At 46.6% G+C, this 12,725-nt stretch overlaps 2 protein-coding genes and 1 long non-coding RNA gene across 3 annotated transcripts in view; all 3 read right to left on the bottom strand.

The window, feature by feature from the left end:
• Window positions 1–294: 294 nt before the first annotated feature.
• LOC101776887 (endonuclease V) lies at window positions 295–3,707 on the bottom strand. The gene is made up of 9 exons (XM_004965579.3): window positions 3,573–3,707; window positions 2,931–3,103; window positions 2,575–2,842; window positions 2,201–2,263; window positions 1,836–1,875; window positions 1,149–1,213; window positions 873–989; window positions 637–765; window positions 295–524 (listed from the first exon to the last, which is right to left on the bottom strand). The coding sequence occupies exons 2-9, from the start codon at window positions 3,002–3,004 to the stop codon at window positions 471–473; spliced, it is 810 nt and encodes a 269-aa protein (XP_004965636.1). The 5' UTR covers window positions 3,005–3,103; window positions 3,573–3,707; the 3' UTR covers window positions 295–470.
• A 489-nt stretch (window positions 3,708–4,196) lies between these two features.
• LOC101777292 (peptidyl-prolyl cis-trans isomerase FKBP13, chloroplastic) lies at window positions 4,197–5,617 on the bottom strand. Its single transcript, XM_004965580.4, has 4 exons — window positions 5,167–5,617; window positions 4,956–5,048; window positions 4,727–4,787; window positions 4,197–4,631 (listed from the first exon to the last, which is right to left on the bottom strand). Exons 1-4 carry the CDS (start codon window positions 5,497–5,499, stop codon window positions 4,483–4,485), a joined length of 636 nt encoding a protein of 211 aa, XP_004965637.1. The 5' UTR covers window positions 5,500–5,617; the 3' UTR covers window positions 4,197–4,482.
• Window positions 5,618–11,350: 5,733 nt separating this feature from the next.
• The window catches only part of LOC111257035, a 4,714-nt gene continuing 3,339 nt past the window's right edge, over window positions 11,351–12,725 (bottom strand). Inside the window, exons 3-5 of the long non-coding RNA XR_002677443.1 lie at window positions 11,704–11,833; window positions 11,489–11,605; window positions 11,351–11,362 (exon numbers count right to left, since the gene is read on the bottom strand). This is a non-coding gene — a long non-coding RNA (uncharacterized LOC111257035). The remainder of the gene's footprint in view (window positions 11,363–11,488; window positions 11,606–11,703; window positions 11,834–12,725) is intronic.

The following is a 12,725-nucleotide window of genomic DNA, read 5'->3' as shown; positions in this document are numbered from 1 at the left end:
TGAGAAGGTAGCAAGGATGAGTACAGCGACGACAATGATCCTGCAGGCGGCGGCACAAGAAAATGAAGCAGCCATTGGCGTCTGTGCTAGTGTGGTTCTGCAATTTGATGAGGTGATGGCACAAAGCCGTCGACGCGAGCTTAAATGCAGTGTCAGGCCGGTCCAAGGCTTACTTCGGGCAGTGCTACCGTTACTACTGCTGCCTAGATCTCTGAAAGGTTTTTCGTCAAAATGTGTTTATTGGCGTGGCACACAAGACGCGGTGACCGATTTTTGTGGTCTGGACTCTGGAAAGAATAGAAACAGACACACCTTTTCTAGTCTCAGAATCGGGTGTGCGTTGCTGCTTTTCAGGAAGCTGTACAGAAATCGTTTCTTGTTGCGGTCACAAACACATTACATTCTGAAAATCAACCCAGCCAACACGATGAGCAGACTCCAGATGTGCAACCGGCAAGTCTTGTTAGTTGTTACTGCTCTGGTCTTTGGAGCTTCTGCAGGAACACCTTCGATCTTATATCAGCCTGACGGGGAAAAAAGGGGATGGTCAATTTGTCAGTAACCCCAGAAACAGAACAAGCATTCGCATGTTTTAAGGCACACTTCTTCAGCAGTAAAAAGCCGAATCCTTCCTACCTGCCGAGTTGGCTCAGGAACACGGTATTTGCAGCACAGCTTCACTATCGCGGCTGCCGAATCAAGCGAAATGCGATGCCCAACTGAGATGTAGACTGGTTTCAATGAACCAGGGCAGGAACGCATCGCCTGGCACAAACAAAGTTCAGTTCCATCAGCTTAGCTACTGCAGTAGCATTCATTAGATTAAAACTGCTGCACACATCTAGTAGCATGATATAGAATCTCTATCTTACCACGCCCCATGTCGTCCCGGACCGTCCAGTCAATGAAATGAACTCCTTATCGCAGTTTTCTTTTCCCTCGAGCTGCCTTCTGACTTCAGATTGGTTAAGTCCATCTACATGATGCAGCTAGGCGATGGAAACATTGGAATTAGTCTTCTCTGGAAGAAGGGAACACTGAGAAGTTGAATTGTGTGAAGCACAGAAATGCAGTGAGAGTGACTACTGACTTCACAGTAGAAAACCAACAGCTGTACTTGCGAGTTGCAACTACAGTAAATGACCTACATTTTTCCCAACTCCGATGGTAGGAAGGTCTGCAAGGACGCCAAGATGACAAGCTAAACCAAAACCTGTTGAACATACAAGTTAAAGGGCATACATAAAACAACTACTGTCATGAAGAACATAAAGGATAGACAATGTTTGATTTTACATTCATGAAGCTTGTAGGTTATATGCATAATCAGAAAAGATGTACCATATCACCAAGTCTTTTTGCAAATGATTCATAGGGCTGAGCCTTTCTTTTCTCAAAAATGCATAAAAAAGAAACTGTAGATGCTCTATTTTTTAAGGGTACTAATAGCCTTCTATGCACAAGAAAAAAAAGAGGCTCTATCTTCTATGGGTACTAATACCCTTATATACGCAATCAAACAAGATGCTCCATTACACCAAGTCTTTTTTGCAAAGGCACTTAATTCTCGAAATAGAAAATGGGATCACATAGTGTACAGTGTCTTGTAAGAACATTGATAATCTTACTGTTATGAACTGAGGCTCTTATAAAATCCAATAACATGGTGGACACAGCATAGATCATTTTACAACCTACAATCTAATTCCACATGTACAAAATGGCCACATGATCAACTAAAACGTCAAACTGGATATATGCAACAAGTCAGCTACTTGAAACTATCGGTGTGGAAATGAGATTGTCAGCATCAACAAGTGCTTAATGTGTTTTACCTCGCGGATGGAGTAATCCATTTCCATCAACCATGAGAACCTTCCAGGGCAGAATGGTAAACTTTAGAAAAGGAACTGGCAAATACAGATGAATAATATAGCAATTCTCAATATGTTAAATAGAAGTTGCAAGAATATCTAAGGGTAATTAAACAAGACATGTCATAAACTGAAATGGTTAATTAAAATGCATATCCTCAGTAGTCAGTAATCCTATTTACAGGTAAAAGAAACATATGGACAATTTCCTTTCGAAACCTGAACATTCTGGAAACTGGAAAGTGATGACATCACTTCCAATTGAAGTACACAGGAATTTTCCTTCCTCTAAATTTTTAACCGCATGTAACAATAAACAATTTTACCTGAGGGTAGAAATCATGTGCATTGTTCTTCACCTTCTCCAAGAGTCCAAGAAGAATTGGAGCCTGTAAAGATAGACAGCCTTGTTTATTTGTTCAGGATACAGGTTGGTACATTTTAAAAAGTACATAAAAATATACTTGACAAATCTTATACATCTTTATTAGTGCTCACAAAATATAGAAGTTTCAAAAGACAAGAAATTATCTCAAGTTCTACAATACCCTGGCTCTTGAAGCAAGAAGAATGAACGATTACACAGGGCGTGCTGCACTTATGGCAGCAATGAGAACAATTTGTGTATTGGTTGAAATATGCAAAAGACAGGAACAACTAGTTGAAAACAACAGCACACCCTAAAAGTGGTGCAGGATACCTCTCTGAATGCAAGGAAACCAGGAATATACGGCACTTGCAGTTGAACAACAACAAACTCTTCATGGACAACTTCCAAAGTGACAGCATCTAGAATCACCACTGCGGCGCATGCTGTGGATGGATCTTCCTTTAAGAAGCTAATGTCAGTCCCACCAATATACTTCAGTTTGCCCCTTGCATCTTCACCTGAACTTGAGCCTACCGAAGGTAAACTCCAAACAAAATCATCTTCAAGAATAATCTTGCTCTTGAGCATGTCTTGTGTTCTAAGAGACCAATAACCAACAAGAGGTTTAAGTCAACTCCTCCTGACAGATTGTAGAGCTGATGAAAAAAAGGGGGTGAAAGGCATACTTGATCCATTCTTGTTTCTGCAGCACCAAATCATAGTCATCTCCTTCTTCTTGGTATCCTTGTTCATCACCCATTCCTGTCTTACTCCTAAGAAGACTGAAAATTCTTGTACGGTGGTTCTGTATCTGTACTTTCCAGGGAGGATGACGAACACTGACAAATCTAGCAGTCTCCTGCATCAAATAAACAAAATTGTGGAATTGGGATATTCAGCAAGCTTACGGGAATACGGGTTGATGTTCAAAGACCGATAGCATTGTGGCGGGCTCCCAATGCAATTATTAGGGGGCTGTCTGCAGCGATCAGAAAAGAATCATGCGCTGGTTTTGACACAACAGGGGCCGCCCCCAAATGTGAAAAAAACGAAAATACCCCGGGGGGGGGGGGGGGGGGGGGGGGGGTGGGGTAGTGGGGGGAATCATTCTTTCCTAAACAATTCCCCCGGAATTATGGCCCCACGAAGAACATAAGCACAGGTCTTTGGTCGTTCGCCCCAGGGCCTTGAACAGAAGCGAGCTGTACTAACTCTCGGAGGCTCGTCCATGGAGGTTATTAGGTTAATTAGGCGACATCGCGGTGCGGCGTAATTCAGGAAAGAAGGAAGCGGGTTAATATCTGGAGAGAAGGGCAAGACATTCCTACCTGATGCGGCCATGCGGCGTCGGCGGCCGAGCTTCCCCTTCTCGTCGGAGGCTCGGAGCCGTGGCGAGCGACGACGACTCTCGTCGGCCGTCGTGCCTTTTGGGAGACGAGACGACGTAGCTAACTGGGCTGGGCTGGAAGACTCATTGACAGCCCAAGAGACAGAGTATGTGCGACATGGGCAATTCACAATCTGGCCCAACAGTACTCGACGTATAGCCCGCACACTACGTCGTACACGTCCAGCTTTTGTAGAGATGGGCTCAAATTGCAGATCTCCAATCCGAGAAAAAAAAATTCAAGCGCGAACGTGTGAGTTGGTGTCACATTTGAGGGTGTTTGGTTCCTCCGGCTAAAGTTTAGTCCGTGTCATATCGAATATTTGAAAACTAATTAGGAGGACTAAATATGAGTTAATTATACAACTAATTGCACAGATGGAGGTTAAATGGCGTGATGAATCTATTAAGCCTAATTAATTCATCATTAGCAAATATTTACTGTAGCAGCAAATTATCAAATCATGAACTAATTAGGCTTAATAGATTCGTCTCGCCGTTTAGCCTCCATCTGTGTAATAGATTTTGTAAATAATCTACGTCTAAACATTCGATGTGACAGTGCTAAAAATAAGCAGCCGGAATCAAACGCCACCTTGATCATCTCCTTCATTCTACCAGTTGTGTCATGATCATCTACTAATATACAGTAATCACACCAAGAAAAAAAAATACACAGAATCTTATCTGTGGCTCTCTTGACACACTATCAGACAGACAGCAAACCACACCGAGAAGAAATGAAACCCTCACGATGCCAAGGCATCAGCAAGCGAGTCCACGAGCGCCAGGTTGATCACTCTCGACACTTTACAAATCAGGCCTCCCAGAGCTTTGAGAATTGAGATAGCTCAGCCGAAGGCTGTGCCGACGTACTCGACGTCGAAGAGGAGCGTGGAGTTGGGCGGGATGACGCAGGAGGTGGGCTCCCAGCCTCTGCACCCCGCCCCCTTCTCGCCGTAGGCCAGCGCCGGCGGCAGCTTCAGCGTCCGCTTACCACCTGAACAAACGCACACGCATCCATCGGATTCAGTTTGTTCAGAGAAACAACAAGAGTTCATTGTGTGGGTTCAGTTTGTTCGGTTCAGGAACGACCTGCGAGCATCGGCGGGATCCCCTCGCCGCCTACTATGCCCTGATCCCACCCTTTAATCACCTGAAGAAACAAAACAACATTCTCATCAGGATTATTCAGGAAGAAAGAGATACTGTGCTGTGATGATCTGCAAATTCTGCAGATCGACTGCAGACTAATCCTGCAGGTGACAATTCGACTCTGACGAACTAGCGTGGGAGCATTGACTTGGTTTGATTCGCACAGTACCTCTCCGACGCCGACGCGGAAGGTGAGCGGCTTCCCGCGCTTGTAGCTGCTGTCGAACACCGTGCCGTCCTCCAGCTTGCCCGTGTAATGCGCCTGCACGCACCGATCGGAGCAACAGAGATTGTCAGCCGGCGTGCAGGCCGCTACTGGTTTGGGCATCGCATGAACTCAATCAACGAACGAACGCATGGAAGCCCTGAACGGCACTGACCCTGATGAGCTGGCCCTCCTGGGCGGCGGCGCCGGTGCCGACGACGCGGTCGCAGAAGGCGAGCCCGGACGGCGCCACCTCGAGCGGGCACTCCCCGCCGCTGTCCGCGGCCTCCGCCGCCGCGGGGAGGAGGAGGAAGCGGGAGAGCACGGCGGCGGACAGAACGGCCGCCGCGGCCTCGCGCCGGCGGAGGACGAGGCCGGCGCCGGGGCTCTTGGCGCTGCACGCGGCGTCCGGGCACGGCGCCGGGCGGGGGTGCCTAGCGGCGCCGGGCTTCGGGAGGCTGAGGAGCAGGCGGGACAGCGGCGACGTGGTGGAGGTGGACGGAGCCATGGCCTGCTGCTGTGCTGGCTCGGCTCCCTGGACGCAGGAGGCACGGAGCAGGTTGCTCCAGTGGATAAGGCGGGGTCGCCGGCTCGCCGCTTCTGAATTGTGGCGTGTGATTTTTTGACGGTTTGGGCTCCGCCGGCCTGGTGTCCCTCGACGACAAGCCCAGCCCGCCTCCACACACAGACACAGCTGAGAGAGGAATGCCTAATTTGTTTTGTTTTGATTTTGTTTTGTTCTGTTGTAAAGCAGGGTAAACATTTTCTCCAAAAAAAAACGCTTAAACATGTTCCAGCACAAACGGAAAGCGAAGCTTAAACTTGTTCTAGCACAAATGGAGATGTAGTCAAGTACACACCCATCTAGTGGATGATCAAACGACACACACCTAAATCACCCGACTGCCATGTTGCCCAAGAGGGACGGCTTCATCTCTCGACCAGGAAATTCAAAGCCAAGGAGGCGACACAGTCACCTTCACCTGTCGATCGACACGCATCCGTGATGCTTGGAATCGAAGGAGCAACAGTGCACAGAATCACCAGAGCCCTTCTCGCCTACCTTACACTTCAAATGCATTACAGTCAACGCTGGAACAGCAACCGCATACCTCTTTGTGCCCAGCTCACCAATTGCGCCATGAAAAAGTTGGAATTCTTGGAGCTCCTCTGTAACGTAAACAAAGGAACAGAGGGATCTTCGGACTTGTGATATGACCACTTCTATTACGGCCTCCATTCCAGTCTCCACAAATCTTAAACACATTTCTGATTTTTAGAACCGATGTACGAGACATGTTTGGTTCCATAGTGCTTGGTATATTTCTAGGGGGGAAATGGATTTCATACTGTGTTACATCACGATTTATCAGGATGTTTTGTACTAAACTGTGAATAACCCTAGTAAAAAACTAAACCAACATATCCATTCTCTATCCTTCCAACATATCCATCCTCTATCATCCCATGTACTATCCCAGCTTTTGTGATTAAAGGAGAATAGTTGTAGCCATGAGAAAGTACGTAGGCTTCATCTCATTGCTACTATTGAGCATAATCTACAATGATTCCACATAAGTAATAGATGTGCACCTGCTGCACGATGACTGGATTATCCCTGCTATGATTGAAAACGTAATTAAGCAGTCCTTTCCATATCATCCCGCGCCGCCATGTATCCATATAACTGTATGGAGCCACTGTTGACAGGAGTTTTAGCCAACCTCAATGAGAAGATCTGAATCATTGGAGATGGCAGATGTCTCATGCAATTTTCCTCCTTAGGATAGCAAGGTCCCATTGGAATCTTCTCTAGCTCCGACACAGCTTCACCAAAGATATAAAAATTGTCAGTGACACGGAAACACATAAGTAATTCTAATTCATGCCGTAAGGTCGGTTAGAGTACAAGACCATAACACATTACAAAAACACAGCGAGCCAACAACCAGTCGTTCAAACGCTTCACTGCTGACAATTCAAACGCTTCCACAGAAATCAGACCAGTAATTCTAGAGGGCCTGGACTCGGCTTTCCCAGAAGAGGAGATCAAACGGGCCATTAAACAAATACCAAGTGACAAGGCACCGGGGCGCTGCTTTTTTCAAAGAATGCTAGGACATTATCAAACACGATGTCATGAATGCAGCAAATGCTTTTCACCTCCTCCGAACATCGAGCTTAAGCCTGCTGAACTCTGCTAACATTATCCTTGTCGCGAACAAGGAGCTGAGACATATGCAACTTTCGCCCAATAAGCCTCATCCACTCATTCATCAAAATTATGACGACAAAAGCAATAGCCACACGGCTCGCACCGCACATGAATGCTATTGTCTCCAAGAATCAGAGCGCCTTCATCAAAAAGCGTAGCATCCATTACAACTTCATGTATGTAAGAACCAAGATCTGACGCTTTCACAGAAATAAGACACCGGCCCTGCTCCTAAAGCTATATATTGCCAAGGCTTTCGACTCTATCAGATGGGAATACCTGCTACTACTTATGCAAAGATTGGGATTCCCTGCACGTTGGTGTGATTGGATAGCAGCTCTCCTCCACACATCATCCTCGTGAGTCCTTCTTAATGGCATTCCAAGCGGGCCGATCAAACATGGAAGAGGATTAAGACAAGGGGACCCTTATCTCCTCTTCTTTTTGTCATCGCTATTGACCCACTACAAAAGCTACTAAAATTAGCGACTGACCGTAGCTACCTTTCCAAACTGCTGGGACGCACGAACGACCTAAGAGTTTCAATGTACGCTAATGACACAGCCATTTTTATCAACCCAACACATCAAGATGTCTCCAATTTGATACAACTGCTCTCACGGTTTGGCGACGCATCGGGCCTGAATACAAATTTCCAAAAATCTATGGTTATTCCAATAAGATGTGCAGGCCTTGACTTAGATGAGATACTATGCTCCCTCCCCACCAAGCGTGGCCTCTTTCCCCATTAAATATTTGGGCCTTCCCTTAACCACCGGCAGACTACGACGTGTTGAATTTCAATCTCTAGTAGACAAGGCGGTGGCAAAGATGACCATATGGAACGGAAAGAACATAAATCATGCCGCTCGTCTTACTCTAGTAAAATCGGTGCTTACCTCGCAAGTGATCTACTATATTACATCTCTACTGGCGTCGAAAAGCGTTCTGAAAGAAATCAACAACAAAAGGAAAAGATTCCTATGGGCCGGAGCGGAAGTGCTTACGGGCGCTAAATGCAAAGTCAATTGGCCGAGATCGACCCGCCCCACCAATATGGGCGGCGTAGGCATACTCCACCTGGGATGCTTTGCAAGAGCGCTCAAACTCCGCTGGCTGTGGCGAGGGTGGTCAGACGAGGACATGATCTGGGACGACGCCGACTTGCCGTACTCTACCATGGACAAGTTGTTGTCTGCGGTAGCAACATCCATTGATATTGGCGGTGGGGCAAAAACTAGGTTCTAGACTAGTGCTTAGATGCAAGGATGAAGACCATGCGATGTGGCACCACATCTTTTTCAGACCAGCCATCAGACGAAAAGAACACTAAAAGAGGCATTAGCAGACAATAGATGGATAAGAGATATCATTTTACGACATCAAAACTTCTCTGCCCAACACTTCGTGAAATTTATTTCGCTATGGAGAGCACCACGAGATGTGAACCTGCAACAGGATGTACATGACACAATCCGGTGGAAATTTACAAACAGCGGAGAATACACAACTACCTCGGCTTATCAGGCGCAATTCATCGGATCGGCGCAAACAAATTTTAGAGCAATTATATGGAAGTCATGGGCCCCTCCAAAATGCAAATTCTTTGCATAGCTGCTGCTCCAAAACAGGGTGTGGACATCCGATAGACTGCAAGCTCGCGGATGGGCTAATTTTGGAAACTGCCCCTTATGCAGAAGAGCACCTGAAACCACTACCCACCTTTTCACCGATTGCCGATTCACCAAGCGGATCTGGGGTGACACTGCCAATTGGGCAGCCACAAGCGATTTGTTTCTGGATAATTGGCCACAGAGGAACTCAGTCCATTAGTGGTGGTCAGCGTTGGCTACTGCGGAGTGCACGGATCGGCGCGGCCTTAAATCCCTCATCATCCTAGTGCTGGGAAATATGGAAGGAGCGTAACGCTAGGATCTTTGACCACAAAGAATCTACAACACAACAGGTCACGCAGCTCATTAAAGACGAAGTGTCCATGTGGATGATGACCGGCGCGAAGCACCTAGCAAACCTGCTGCACCGCTCCTAGTGTTGGTTCCTCAGTAACCCCCTCCTTGGTGAGGGGTGGGGGAATTTTCGTTTTTTTTAAATTGCAGCTCGGCTGTAAGCTTATACATATTTCGTCCATCTAGATCTTCATCCTCTTTTTAATATCTCTTTTTAATATAATATGTAGCTCTCCTGCCGGCAGTTCCTTATCCACACAACAAAAACAATCGACCAGTCCACGCACTGCCTTGGCTGCGGGCGCTACAGATTCTTGTGGACTCGAATTTCAGTTTGGGCTGCAAAAGGGGGAAGTCATGGGCTTTAGGCCCTCGAAGAGACACAGGAGACAGATAGATTCAATATTTGCTCCATGCCAATTGTATTTTTTTTTTAGTAAAACTCCATGCCAATTGTAGAAAAGCGGACAGGAGAGTAGCTCTGGAACCCCAGCTAGTGCAAAGCTATGACGATTATACCAGTATGTCATTGGTTGAGTTCTATACATTGAAGTCAGCGTGTACTCCACAGGTGTGAGCTGAGACCAAATGGGTATGAAATATTTCAAATCTCTTGCAGCAGCTCCTCTTTCCTACACAAGGCCACCAAAAGCCAATCACCTGCTCCAATGGTGGATCTAAGAGGCAGACGCACCTTTGTTTGAAAAGGGAACAAGAAAAGCTCGCATGCTGAGGAAGAGAAGTCGTGGAAGGGAAAAAATAGTATTAGTTTTTTTTACACTATCGGTTCCATTTTATGATGTGGTAGTTCTCAGAATATTCCTGCGACTAGTAGTTTTGAATAAATTGGGTGTCCAATAAATGTAGAAATTGAAAATACCTCTTGGAATGTTATAATTGATTGAAGAAAAATAATTGAATCATGTCGAAGATCCTACATCAATCCTACCTATGAGTCTTTGATTTGATCTAAGATCTGACAACTTTGATGACTAAAGGAAATGCTAAAATGTTTCAAAACCTTATGTCAAACTGACTTGTTCCTGTTAGGAGTCTACTACCTATACTAATCTTCCTGGGATCGGCGCCATTTCAGGCGTACGGGCACTGTTCACGGGTCCCGCAGGTTAGTAAAAAAAATACTTAAGAACTCTGCTCCGCTTGTGTCCCCTGCTTTTCCCTGCGCGGCGCGTGTGAACGACGCATTGATGCCACACCCCTGCCCACCGCGCGCGTTCAACGATGCGAGCCGCCGGAGCTGGTGGATCCCATGTGTTGTACCGTCTTTTAATTTTGTTTCTTCAAATAAAATACTATCTTATTGTTCTTATTTTCTTTTGATGATATGTAATTGTACTGTGATATATATATAGACTGAAATCAGTCGGGAAGTCCCAACCTATTTTTTTAATATTTTTATATTATAGGCCTGTTTAATTCGCTCATACAGCCAGATGTTACTCAAGTGCTCTAACCACTAGGCTAGAATCCCTTTCACTATTCTAGCTATCTTTTCGATTTTCTTTCTTTAAATAAACATAATTTTGCAAAATTATTCTAACCAATTTTGCTTTTTATTTTTTTCTATCCCAACCAACCATGCATCAACGCAACATATGTTAAACATCGAAAAACAGGTGAATTCACAGGTAAGAAAATTATTATACGACACTTGAAAAACCAGTATATAACATAAAGTATAGCTAATTTAGAGTGCAATTACATCCACATATTGTCAATTATTTTTTTATTTTATTTATATCTTGATTCAATTCAATATATCAGTACAATGGTACTTTTAACCCAGTAAAGTAAATGCTTAGGTTAATATTTTTATAGAGGCGTGTATGGCGCGCCATTCGACTAGTTTTTCTATACAACGTGGTTTTCCATAACTCAATAAATAGCCAGGGCCAATCGCAATTAAACTCTAATCTAACGAGAATAAAGAATGCCCTAATATGGAAAGAGAATTAGATCAGTACTTACTTTCATTTCGATCATCCATATCCATAGGATAACCTGTCCAATTTCTCTTGTATATAGCACCATCACGGTGGGTACTGTTCTTGAGGAAATCAGCGTGCCATATACGATCAGTGGCCGTGCTTTTCATGTCAAGGGCATCATTGGTCTCCGCCCTCAAAAAGCCAATGCCGTGATAAAGAACTAACGGTTCATAAGCAAATCTGTCGATCACAAAGAACAAAAAGGAAAGATTGTGTCGGGATTGAGATCAAATAGATGCATCACCCGTGCAGATGTAAGAAAAAAAATGCTCGGAAGTAAGAAACGGAAGGCGAACTAGAACACACCGTGGAAGATGACCCAGTAGTTTTTCCGGTAGGGCTGATGATGCCGCCGGATTCAGTGGAGCTCGTCGCGCAAGCCCTGCAGGATACCAAGCGATGCAGCCGGCGGCGCAACGATGCCTGCAGAATCGAAGAGCCAAGCGTGAGATGCTCTGCATCGGAGGCTGCTGGGTGCTGGCTACTCGCACCTATCGGGGATGGGATTTTGGAAGATCGACCTGAGAATTGGAGGGATTCAGTTACTTTCAACAAAATGAAAGTTCAGTTGTTCGGTTCAGGAACCTGCGAGCATTGGAGGGATCCCCTCGTCGCCTGCTATGCCCTGATCCCATCCTTTAATGTAATCACCTGAAGAAACAAAACGATATTCTCCTCAGGACTGTTCAGGAAAGAGATTATTGTACTGTGATGATCTGCAAATCCTCATGTTCATCTGGGGCTCTGGGCTATGGTGCGGTGCATTTTGGCATGATCATTGGACTTGGACTTGCATCCAGCTCTCTTTTTATCACTGCAAAGCGGCGCAACATCTCCGTTCAAAGTGGCCTACACAGGAGCCACCTCGAGCGGGCACTCCCCGCCGTCCGCGGCCTCCGCCGCCGCGGGGAAGCCGGGGAGGAGGAAGAAGCGGGAGAGCAGGCTTGAGATTTGTGATAGTGGGCGATGGTTTGGGCTGTTCCAGCGAAAAGGCCCATGCCTGTGTGATTGGACGACTAAGCCCAAGCCCGTCTTGCATACGGCGGTGTGCAAAAAGGCCCTGGTTGACTATAAGCCCACAAACGCTAACAAATCCAAGCCCACTAACTAGACTAGTAGTTACGTCACGCAAACTCCGGCCGGCCATAGCACCGTGACACGCGCGGCGCGGCACGAGGATACGCCGCCGCCGCGCCGCCGGTGCGCTCCTTCCTCAGATCACGGCCACTATCGCGACGCCTCGCGTGGCCGGCCGACCAGGCCGGGAGCAAAAGTGGGTAGGTTCCGGTCGGTCTCACGCGCGGCGCCACCCCCAACCCCCCTGCTCGCGTGCAGCCGCATGTGCGCGCGCGTGCGCTGTTGCTGCCGCACGCAAGCATGCCGCTGCCGGCCTGATGACCAGGCCGACGACCGGCGACGAGGACGCCCACGTTTCCTCCGGCCCGGAGCGGCGGAGCGCGACGCCAATCGCGCTCCGGTGATCGCGGCGGGAGACACATGGACGCGTCACGGCAGCAGTTATTCGGTTGACAAACAGGTAGTA

This window comes from Setaria italica, chromosome IV (genome assembly GCF_000263155.2).
Source record: "Setaria italica strain Yugu1 chromosome IV, Setaria_italica_v2.0, whole genome shotgun sequence".
In the NCBI taxonomy this organism is placed as follows: Eukaryota; Viridiplantae; Streptophyta; class Magnoliopsida; order Poales; family Poaceae; genus Setaria; species Setaria italica.
Note: the sequence above shows the minus strand (reverse complement) of the source record. Positions and strands in the feature narration are given on the sequence as shown.

Bases quoted from the DNA above. Each gene is read 5' to 3' on its own strand.
- LOC101776887 (XM_004965579.3), bottom strand. From the start codon at position 3,004: ATGGGTGATGAACAAGGATACCAAGAAGAAGGAGATGACTATGATTTG. The intron at 2,264-2,574 runs GTATCCTGCACC...CTATCTTTACAG, and splicing joins GTTTCCTTGCATTCAGAGAG to GCTCCAATTCTTCTTGGACT. The intron at 766-872 runs GTAAGATAGAGA...TGTTTGTGCCAG, and splicing joins CCGGGACGACATGGGGCGTG to GCGATGCGTTCCTGCCCTGG.
- LOC101777292 (XM_004965580.4), bottom strand. From the start codon at position 5,499: ATGGCTCCGTCCACCTCCACCACGTCGCCGCTGTCCCGCCTGCTCCTC. The intron at 5,049-5,166 runs GTCAGTGCCGTT...CGGTGCGTGCAG, and splicing joins AGGAGGGCCAGCTCATCAGG to GCGCATTACACGGGCAAGCT. The intron at 4,632-4,726 runs GTCGTTCCTGAA...GCGTTTGTTCAG, and splicing joins GATCCCGCCGATGCTCGCAG to GTGGTAAGCGGACGCTGAAG.